An 11973-nucleotide genomic window follows, 5' to 3' on the forward strand; every position below is an offset into this window, starting at 1 on the left:
GTAAAGCTGTTGTTTATTTTCTCCTGTGATCTCTCTCTCTCCATGCTTTTGCCTTAGGGTGTATTCACACCAGGAAAGTCCGCTAGTTCACTTGCTTTGGTCTGGACCAAATACAATGTTGATTTTATTTAAATTTTTTGGCGTGGTTCGCTTTCACACTGCACTTTTTGCAAGTGAACCAAAATTTGTAAACAAAACCACACATGTGCTAAGGTCATCCATTCATTGGAACGAAATTCGAACAGTACCAGAGCTCATTTGGAACCGGGCCGAGACCACCTCTTCAGCTGGGTCTCGGTACAGTTGTTTGTTCTGCACCCGAGTGTGATTGCTGTACTCACACCTGCCTAAAAGATCCGCACCAAGGGGGGAAACGAACTTGAGTTCGATTCAATCGAACCAAACAAGACCGGTGTGAATACACCCTTAGATTCAGTGGTGGACGAAGTGCACAAATCAAATACTTGAGTAAGAGCACAGATACTCTTATAAAATATTACTCCAGTATAAGAATTAAGTACTCCACTTAAATTTTACTCAAGTAAAAGTACAAAATATAGCATAGTATTTAAAAATAAGGAAAACAAACAACTGACAGTCGTGACCTAAATATGCCTAAAATTCAGCATTTGTGACTTAACCCTCTGAGGTCTGAGCTGTTTTCTGGGCCCTGGAGGTGTTCTGACAGGCTCTGACATTTCTGGTTATTTCTGTTACTTGTGACATTTTCATGGCTAAAGTCTAATTACACTGTATTCAGCACAAACTCTGCTACAATAATATATCAGCAGCATGTATGTAAAAGTTTGCAGTTTTGAGATAATGACATTTATGCGTGGTTTGTGAAAATACAAAAAAAAATTCTCACTGAAATAAGGCCATGAAACCCATACTGATTATTTCTTCATAAGACTTTTGAAAATTGTATGACGTAGCCTAGAATATTTGCTGCAAAACTATGTGAAAATCACCCTGACTGCTCATTCAGATAAGACAATATATTGATTTAAACATTTTACGACATGTTTTGTGTGAAAAAGCCTTATGCGGGAGCTCATTAATATGTAAGCTTTTCACACCTGAGAAAGACAAAGAACCTCCCCTAACGGCCCTATTAGGAGCTATTAGGCCCTTTCATTCTGAGCAACCTTGCACAATACTGTAAATGAGGAGATTTAAAAAAGAATGGCTTTTAAATTGTTTGGATTTATTTACATATTCCCCATATATCTAGCAACAGTTCAACTGCAACGTGACATTTATGCAACAATAATAAACTAATATGTAAGAATTTCTTACCTTACATCTTTTATTGTCTTCAAATCGCATTCTTCTTCTGAGGTAGCCTAAATCCAATGTAAGCTCAGGCACGTCTTTCAAACTCGACGAAAAGTGAAGTGAAGTGTTTTGTTGTTGAGGTAATGAGCGAGTCCATGTGGAGATTTGCATGTGAATATCTTTTGCGCGAGTGGGCGTGGCCAAATTAACTGTAATGAGCAAGCGTTTGAGAAGCTGGACATCTTGTTGGTTTTATACAAATTACTTAAACAGAGAATATTTGTTTTCGTTTTGAATCCGATCATTTAAAAGTACACACTTAAATGTTTATAAAGGTATATGGCTCATAAATGTGTGACAAGTATTCGCTGAGTTTTGTTTCAGTTTATAGACGTGCTCAAGAAAAAAAAGTTCACCGCGACGGAGAGGCAGAACGCACACCCTGTTTATTTTCTTTATTTTACAAAAGCACAATGTTTTGATTTGATTGTAAGTGGACACATACAAAAGGAGAAATATCACAGATTCTTTTTTTATATTTCTTTTTTCTGTATGACCATAAATGACGGAGTAATTTAAGTTTATAGTGCTACAATGTGGAAAAAATCCAGCAAAACGCGCCCGCGCGTTTGTCGACTTCAGAGGGTTCCTCTAGCGCAACTTACGCAACTTATGACGTCAGTAGTGTAGTGCATCATGGCGTAGCGTAAATATCAGCAGTACGTCGTCACATCACTTGTGTAAGTTGCGCTTTAGGATTAAGTCGAATCCGTATGTTCGTTTGGCCGGAAGCTAGTTATTTTACTTTATAAAGTTTTAAACATGAATATTCTTCTTACACAAACTCATCTGTGTGGAACACTTTTTATGATGGATAGATGCACTTTTATGATGGATTAGATGCACTTTTATGGACTTCAAAACAGAAACGGCCATTCACTGCCATTATAAAGCATTTTTTTAATATAACTCCTATCATATTCATTTGAAAGAAGAATGTCATTTACACCTAGGATGACTTGAGGGCGAGTAAATCATGGGGTAATTTTCATTTTTGGGTGAACTATCCCTTTAAGTACTGTACGAATTAAAAATACTTACTGTCCACCACTGCTTAGATTATCTTTGTTATAGCTGCAGTTAGATCCTGCATCTCCTCATCCTAGCCTGAACCCACTGTGACAGGTAGAAGCAGGAGATTGTACTGTATAAGTTGAGGGTTTGTAAGAATTATGCATTGAATTATGCAACTGTGGGTGTCTACACAGTGCTGTCAAATATTGCATTTTACTCAAACTCATATACATTAACACAAATGTGCAATTTAAACATATCATGGTTAAACAGAACCCAATAATTTAAAGAGAAAAAATGAAAAAAAAAAAAAACAATGAAAAAAACAACGAGAACATTTAAAATAAATAGACCTGTTCACAGATTTATTACAGAATTATAAGCAGATTTTATTGTGCTGACATAAAATGTAGATAATAAAAATGTGCTTTACAAAAATACTTAACTCTCTCATTCTTTTTCTCTTTAGACTGTGGATGTCTTGATGCAAGGAATAGGTGTGAATGAAGCTCAGCCAGTTGCTGCTAAAGTTTTAGATTGTGACACTATAACCCAGGTGAAAGAGAAGATACTAGACCAGGTTTACAAGGGCACCTCATACTCTCATAGACCACATACTGACTCTGTGGACTTGGGTAAGAACATTCATAAAGTACATGTCTGCACTCTTTCTTACATATCTGAACACACTGTGTTCTCTCTAGTTGTGTTCATTAATTCATTCTTTCAGTCTTTATTTGTTTCTTTTCAGCCTTCCCTGTCTTTAAATGTACATGTTGTTTTGGACATTTCCAGAATGGCGCTCTGGTGTAGCAGGTCACCTGATCCTCTCAGATGAAGACCTAACATCTGTGGTTCAGGGCAACTGGAAACGCCTCAACACGCTCCAGCATTATAAGGTATAACGCAATCAAGCAGTCAAGCTGTTGGTAAACGTATAGTGTGAATTTTGTGAAAAATGCTATTCATGTATATCAGGGATACGCAACTTTGGTCCTGGAGGGCCACTGTCCTACAGAGTTTAGCTCCAACCCTGATAAAAACTCACCTGCAGATTTCTAGTAATCCTGATGACATTTATTAGCTTGTTAAGGTATGTTTGGTTACAGGAAATTGTGCCTTAGATTTGCAGGACAGTGGCAGTTCGCAGATTTGTGCTTTTGTGAGGGATTCTGTTCAGGGGATTGAATAATTTTGAGACTGCAGAAGTCATTAAAAGTAGCATTTTCAGTTAAATTTGCAGAAACAACTTGAAACATTTGTTGGGTTGAGCTATTTCAATTACTTTTGTTAGCTTTGTTCATTGCAAACAGCTGAAAGTCTGTAAATTTTTGCAATAAACCTTATTTGCAATGGGGGTTGAATAATTTCGATTACAACTGTATATACAAGTATACTTTAATTTTTTTAAACTTTCATTCTTCACATATTTTGGGGATTTTAGGTTCCAGATGGAGCAACTGTTGCTTTGGTTCCACGCCATAGCAAACATATTCACCATGATACCCATGACTACATTGCAGGGGAGAGTGAGTACAGTACATGTGACTATCTATAATGTTCATGTTCACACACATGCACAAAACATGGTTCTGTTTCTCATGATTGTTTAGATTAATTTTGAAAAAATACAGTAATGTATACATTTTTTTAAATGATTGACAGCATAATGCGTCATGGCTCAGATCAATAATGTGAACACAGTTGTTTATGTCTTTAGTAAATCCAACAGGCAGCACAAAATAATTTGATATATAAAAAGATCTGTGCATTAGGCATTGTAGTCGGAATCTCTGTATCTTCCACACATTCCATATCTATTTAAAATGGGGAAAAAATTATGAAAAACAGCCTTGCTGTCTTTTCCTGCAAAAAAATAAACTGAAAAACAAAATGTAAGTTGACTTCATGGGAAAATGGGTTATAAAATGTAGAAAATATCTCATTTGTATTGAGGTCCTTTAAAAAAAGTAATTGTAGCTTTACTATAGCACATACTACACATATATGAGATTAACCAATGAATAAAAGTGTGCTTTTTTTTAACACATAACTACCATTTTTCAACACTGGAATACATTGATTTTTTTGAACCATGTTCATTCTCACTATGCAGAGACACCCATGCTAGAGGATGCAGACGAGGGAGGAGTGAGGCTGTGGCATCTAGTGAAGGCCAGCGAGGAGCCAGAGTTACCCAAACACAGACGAGGCAGTTTAAAAGAACGAGAACGAGCCAAGACCATACCAGAAATCTATCTCACACGGCTACTGTCAATGAAGGTATTCCAACAAACACATATTCACACAGCCAGAAGACAAAAACATAAAAGAGAAGCCAAACTCATACCAGTTCCTGTATATCTCTGGCTGAATAAAAAAACAAAACAAATGAACTCACACACACACACCTGTTACCTTGCTCTGTCTTTGTCTTTCTGTAGGGTACACTGCAGAAGTTTGTGGATGATCTGTTCACGGTTATTCTCAGCACTAGTCAGCCAGTTCCTCTGGCAATCAAATATTTCTTTGACTTGCTTGACGATCATGCAGCGCGCCATGGCATTTCAGACTCTGAAACTATTCACATCTGGAAAACAAACAGGTACTAATTAACTTAGTGAACACCTTAACTAAATAAAATGCTAAAAGATGTTAGATTCAGTCTGGGAATGGTGGTGCATTTCCGCTCAAGAAACTTGAGGGTTAATTTAAGCACAATAAATATAACTGTCATATCAGCAATGTCTTTTTCCTAGGTCACATTTTTTATATTGAACCTGCAACGTCTGTGTTAAAGGTTCAGTTCACCCAAAAATGAAGATTTTGTCATTTACTTGCCCTCATGACATTCCAAACCCATAAGACTTTGATAATTTTCAGAACACTAATAAAAATATTTTTAATATTTTCTCATCCTTTTTAAATGAAATGTATTCATCATTTAAAGTGATCATGTCCCTTCAGAAGACTTGGATTAAACCGCTCCATTCTTTTGGATTACTTTTTCGATGTCTTGTTGTACTTTTTGATGTAGTGGACTTTGAATGGATGAAGCAAAATGTTAAGTTCTCTTCATTTGTGTTACGAAGATAAATTGATCAATTAAGGTTTATACATAGTTTCCATGACAGAGTTCAAGATAAATCTTTTCAACTTACTACTGGAACTGCCTGCAAGCACAAACTTTGCAAAAGCGGCAGCCCCACCAGCTTACTTTTTTACTCAGTGCGAAACTCAGGGAGTTTCATTAGGTGAATTATATTATATTAGTTGACTAATGTAGGAAATTGTGAATGATGTTGCGCATGTTTACATTGTAAAACAATTAAAAGCAGTGGAGCTTACTGTAAACAGCTCTGTCAGGGATTTATGTTAGGCCCAAAGCAAACTTCTTACATCAGCGCATTCTGACCTCCTATGTGCTCATACCGGAAGTCTTCAGTCTTTGTTCAAACACTGCATCATGTCGGTAATCTACTGGTAATGTTACCAGCATCTTTGAAAAGGGCCTGTTCACACATGATCTACTAATGGTAATTTACCAGTAAAGATTGTATGTGTGAAAGGGGCTATTGAAAGCCTTAAGAGGATAAAAACACTCAAGCATCCGCCCACGAGTGGAGTAATAATGTAAAACACATGCAGTTTTCTTCAAGATCTGATTTGGTTCTGTCTTTTGGTTCTAGTTTGCCTCTGCGGTTCTGGATCAACATTGTAAAGAACCCTCAGTTCATCTTCGATGTGCAGGTGTCGGATAATGTGGACGCGGTTCTGTCAGTAATTGCTCAAACATTCATGGACTCCTGCACTACCACAGAACATAAACTCGGCAGGGTAAGAGACACACAGAGAAAGGAGCAGGAAGCCAATAGAAAGACTGGAGATTGAAAAGTTTAAAAAACAATTCTGTTATTATTTATCTAGGATTCACCTATTAATAAGTTGCTGTATGCCAGAGATATCCCTCGCTATAAACAGATGGTGGAACGGTAAAATTACTTTACACTACTTTATTAATATGAAGGCTAAATTGGAAAGTCATCTTGTTCTGAATCTCACTATTTTTCTCACACAGTTATTATGCCGACATCAAGCAGACCATCTCTGCCAGCGATCAGGAGATGAACTCTGCTTTGGCTGAGCTTTCCAGGGTATGTCCGTCATCAGTTTACTTCCTTTCAGTTGTAAAATTTGAAAAAGTCATATTGACTAAGGTGAATTTATTATGGGTTAGAGGGAGGGGGGTTAGTCATTATGTTTTGCAGCATACAAATGTTGTTCATAAGATTTACACATTTGCTTTGATTGTCAGAATTATTCTGGAGAATTAAATTACCTGGTGGCCCTTCATGAGCTCTATAAGTACATCAACAAATACTACGACCAGGTGAGTCATGACAGGCTAATATTGATCAAAAAGACAATGTGTAAGCTTTTAGGGTAACACTTTACAAACACTTTATTTTAAGGTGACGTAATTACACGTTACTATATGCACTTACTATAGTAATAACAGTAAATTATGCATAATAATAAGTAACTAACCCTAAACCAAACCCTAACCTTAACCGTAACTGTACATGTAGTTAATTAATATTACTCAGTACTTACTTGAGTAAGTACAATTTAACTACGTCACCTTAAAATAAAGTGTGACCAAACGTTTCATTGGTTAACATCAGTTAACTACTATAAGTTGACATGAACTAACTATGTACATGTTCAGCATGCCGCTCAAGTTGTTCAAAACCTGTATGAATTTATTTCTTGATGATATTTTGATAAAGATGATATTTTGAAGATTATGGGAAACCAAACAGTTGATGGACCCCATTGACTTCCATAGTATAAAAAAAAACAAAAAAAAACAAACAATGGAAGTCAATGGGGTTTGGTTACAGACATCATTCAAAATATCTTCTTTTGTGTTCAGCAGAAGAAAGAAATTCTTATAGGTTTGGAACAACTTCCAAACGAATAAATGATGTGAGTATTTCGTTTTGGGTGAACTGTGCCTTTAACAATAAATAATGAATGTAAAAAAAAATACTACTGTTTAAAAGTTTTTTTTTAAGGTATTAAAAAAGTAAGGACACATTAAATTGATCAAAAGTGACAGTAAAGCCTTTTACATTTGTTTAGAAAATAAATATATAAATATAAAAAAAGATATTTCAAATAAACACTTAGAGAATCCTGAAAAAGTGCATCATGGTTTTCACAAAAACAAAATATTAAGCAGCACAACTGTTTTCAGCTAAAGGATTTGAAGGATCTTGAGACACTCAAAGCTTTGCCATCACTGGAATAAATTACATTTTAGAATATATTAAAATATTTGAATCATATTTCACAATTTTTACTATATTTTTGATCAAACAAATGCAGCCTTGCTGAGCATAAGATTATTTTCATACACATTAAAAAATCGTATCAACCTCAGACTTATGAACCATAGCATATACTTCTCATTTCTCATTAATCTTTGTTAATCTAGTTAACAAAAATACAGGTGTTCATTGTTTGTTCATGTTAGTGCATTAACTAATGTTAACAAATACTACATTTGATTTTAATAATGTATTAGTAAATGTTGAAATTAACATTGTTTAATAAATGTAGAACTATTGTTCATTCTTAGTTCAAGTTAACTAACGTAGTTAAAGGGATAGTTCACCCAAAAATTAAAATTAGTCCATGATTTACTCACCCTCAAGTCATCCTAGGTGTATGTGACATTCTTCTTTCAGACGAATACAATCAGTTATATAAAAAAATGTCCTGGCTCTTCCAAGCTTTATAATGGCAGTGAATGGCCGTTACACTTTTAGTATAAAAATACATGTTTAGGGACTAATATCTGCTGCTCCTAGTATTTATGCTCTAATTGAACTCCTCTTTCCTGTTTGCACATGTGTGTGTTATATATGTTAGATTATCACTGCCTTGGAGGAAGATTCCACCGCTCAGAAGATGCAGCTCGGCTATCGGCTTCAACAGATCGCTGCAGCTGTAGAAAATAAAGTGACAGACTTGTGATCATGGACAAAGTGAAAGTAAAAGACACTAATGGGTTGTTGTATCAACACATGGTACAGTATCAGTTGAAAAGCTACTATGTGTAGCAGGGGTACACAAAGCTCAAGTTGTATTCATTTTGGTATCTGCTAACGAAGATAAATTAAGAGCTACAGTCTATTCTGATGTGTTGGGATAGAAAGATGTGGTCTTTAACTTGAATATGGGCATGGGATGATTTCTCTTAAAACTATATGGAATTTGGTATTCCCATTTCAGTCCCTTTGCATTTTTTTAAGCCTGAATTGCTTGTTGAATTCATGATTTTTTTTTTTTTTTTTTTCTGTGGGATTATCATGAAAAACACATACATGCACAAGCGTTTGCTTGGTCGTGGCCTTACCACAGAACACTTTAGATGTTCTGTACTCTGTCTACCTCGGCTTTCTGGATCTGCCAGTGTGTATGTGTTCATGTAAAAGTTCTTCTCCTCAGTGCGGCTGTAATTTTTCTCTTGTCCACTGGGCGTAAAATACTAATGTGATTCAGCATTTTTGCAAAGTTGCTAAAACTGTCAAAGCAAAAACATCATCTGACTGACACACTGTAGTAAAATGTTTTAGAACATTTATAGTTTATGATGATATTGTAAATTGTAATTGACATTGTTTAGTAAGTGTCACTGGAAAAATACAGTATGAAAGAGTCTTTGTTCTGTTTACTTTTTAAATAGTTTAAAACAGACACTGTTATCTGTTACATATAGAGTCATTGTTTCAACCAGTCAGGTCAAATCATGTTTAGCCAGTGGTATACAGTATGTATTTTTATTTTATTTTTGATTAATGTTGATCTGTTGGTATCTTTTTTTTATTATATTTGAGGTGCCAACATAGGATTGAATGAATTACTCATCTCTTACCACATCCACTAACATTTCATCAATAAGGAATTTTAAAGACTGATCATTTTATGTAGGTACATTTAAAAGAGATTTTGAAATTTTAGCCTTCACAAGAGAAAATATGATCTGTATGTAAAAGTTGTGCTCAGATATATTAGTGCTGGTCCACTGCATAGGTAAATAGGCCACTCAGATGCAATTAACTTCTTTTGATCAAAGACCGTTCTCAAACACTGAACAATGAAAATTTGAGACAAATAGAAATGGTCAAAGGAAAGAAGTGACAAATTTTTTTTAGTGTAGTATAATATTGTAAATAATGACTGAATTGTTACGTAGCTTGGCAAGTTCAAAAGAGTAAATTATTATAAAACAGTTCTTTAAAAAAAAAAAGGTTTAACGATAAGCTTACAAGTTTAGTGTTAAGCTGTTCTATAGGTTTTTCGTTTCTGAATGTATGCTTTATGTGGGAATAAAATTTATGATCAGGTGTCTTTTCTGTATAACATCACATGAAAGCTAAAATGATGTACATTTTGGCATTCAAGGTGAACATGATGGCATCAGTTAATAATTAGGATAAATAAAGCTTACATTTGGAGAGTCTCTGCCAGTCTCTGTTTTTTGTTGGTGCTTAAAACTTATTTGGTAATAGTGATATTCATTAGAACTAGGTTGGAGCCCATAGTCGAGGGTAATTCTTATCTCTGAGGACTTCCCACTGCATGCTTATAAAATACAATGCATCCTTCCTTAGTTAGACTTTATGAACTGCACTTTCTCAATGAAGAATCTGAAGATTTTTCTAAGTATCCTGTTCTTCCTTGAGGGTTTCCAACAGTATGCTGGTGACAATTTTAAATACAATTTTGATTACTTTAGATTAGACTAAACATTTCATTTTATGCACATACGTATGATATGAAAAGTAAATTATATATCTGAATATGTTAGAATACAATAGGAGTGATGGACTGGTTACCTGCCAAGGGAGTTTCCCTGCCTTGGGCCTAAAACCCTACGTTGGAGAAGAGTTAAGAAAATTGGCCGATAGCATATCAGTAAAAAGCCCTAATCTGTTAAAAGAATAGTTAACCAAAAAAATGAAAATTCTATGTCATTACAAAGCTGTATGCATTTCTGTCTCCTGTGGAACATATACATGCTTTGAAAAACATTGGACAGATATTATGACAAAATAATCGAATAAATCGAATAATTCTTGGGCTGCAGGTGCTTCTGAGCTGGTGTCGGGTTATATGAGAATGCGCTGACTGTGTGATTACTTATGCTTGCAGTTTTAACATATAAGTGTTTGTTTTATTCATACCACAACAATAAATAAGCCCGTCTTTGTAGAAATGTTATAATTTATAATAAAATTGTCTTTTCATTTATTTTAAATGGACAGCAACATATTTAATCATGTCTGGCAACTTGAATGTTTTATTGGGTCTATAAGTTACAGTAAACATTTAATTATGTATTTAAGTATTTCACAAATTCTATTTACACATTATATAAAGTACACCATGGTTACAAATGAGCTACATTTATGCATTTATTTCCATTCAAAGGGATGGGAAAAAAAACCTATACACATTTTGATATTAGGGATATTTGACCTGGCTTGAAGAGTCAAGGGGAAAAGCATTTTGTTACTAGTCCTTATGGTTCCAAAGTTTTGATGCAAATCCCCTTATTATAGCCCCACCTAGTGTCAGATGGTATGTGTCTGTGGGACCATCCTGCCAAGTTGGGGTCTAGAGCATAGACTGTAAAAAATAAACACACTAAATAAGTGGTTCTCAACTAGGGGCCCCACCAGATTTAAATCCCCGGTTTCACAGACAAGGCATAAGTCCCAGACTAAAATTCATGTTTGAGTTGTTTTAACTGAAAGCAACTTGCACTGACATATCTTAAAATATGTAATTGACATTGTTTTGTCTCAAGATGCACACCAGTAATGTTTTTTTTTATAAAAGCTACTTAAATGAAGTAAAAATAAATTAACTAGGGCCTAATCCTGACTTAATCTAAGCCCTGTCTGTAAAACCAGGCGAAAATGACTTAAAATTAGGCAAAAGATGCTTTAAAAGAAGCTGAAACAACTAAAAATCAAGATCAAGATGTGTCCCCTTAACAACTGTTTTTTTCTTTATTTTACTCTCATAGCGCCCCCAGTCTTGGAAAGCTGGATATATGAAGTGTGAATTCTAGACCAGGGAATAAAATCTTAAACCACCATGGATTTTTTTTTTTTTTCATAATGAATATATGGGATTCTTCTAGCTATGCAAAGGTTTAAAACCTTTTATAAGATAAATTGTGATTCTTTTTTTTTTATTATTACAAATTTCTTATACTATTCTTATTCAGTTCATTGTGAACAAGTTATTCATAATGAACTGTCACACCTAGTTAAACCTAGTTTCTGTAAATAAAACATTGGAAAACGGTTGGTAAAACCTCAAACTAGTCAGATATTTACGATTCGTCGGCCTCAAGAATGTCCGCCATGTTTGTAGTTCTTTCTATTTTTTTGTGCATCCACTAGGTAGGGATAATGAATAAACGCGTGGGCAATTTTACCTGCGGTACGAGGATGGATATAGTCTTTTTAACCTAAATTATTTAATTTCGTTTGTTAGCTTCAGAACGAAACGAATAATCTTGAAGGTTTGTCAGAGAAG

At 34.8% G+C, this 11973-nt stretch overlaps 1 protein-coding gene across 1 annotated transcript in view; it reads left to right on the forward strand.

Moving 5' to 3' along the window:
- The window catches only part of plxnb1b (plexin b1b), a 48262-nt gene extending 38376 nt beyond the window's left edge, over positions 1-9886 (forward strand). Inside the window, exons 28-37 of the mRNA XM_081381766.1 lie at positions 2822-2987; positions 3148-3251; positions 3797-3881; positions 4469-4635; positions 4797-4957; positions 6042-6189; positions 6280-6344; positions 6431-6506; positions 6668-6742; positions 8290-9886. Of these exons, the coding sequence (XP_081237892.1) occupies positions 2822-2987; positions 3148-3251; positions 3797-3881; positions 4469-4635; positions 4797-4957; positions 6042-6189; positions 6280-6344; positions 6431-6506; positions 6668-6742; positions 8290-8394 (1152 nt within the window). The 3' untranslated portion in view covers positions 8395-9886. The remainder of the gene's footprint in view (positions 1-2821; positions 2988-3147; positions 3252-3796; positions 3882-4468; positions 4636-4796; positions 4958-6041; positions 6190-6279; positions 6345-6430; positions 6507-6667; positions 6743-8289) is intronic.
- Positions 9887-11973: the final 2087 nt, after the last annotated feature.

This window comes from Scardinius erythrophthalmus (assembly GCF_964197995.2).
Source record: "Scardinius erythrophthalmus genome assembly, chromosome: 12".
Taxonomy (NCBI): domain Eukaryota; kingdom Metazoa; phylum Chordata; class Actinopteri; order Cypriniformes; family Leuciscidae; genus Scardinius; species Scardinius erythrophthalmus.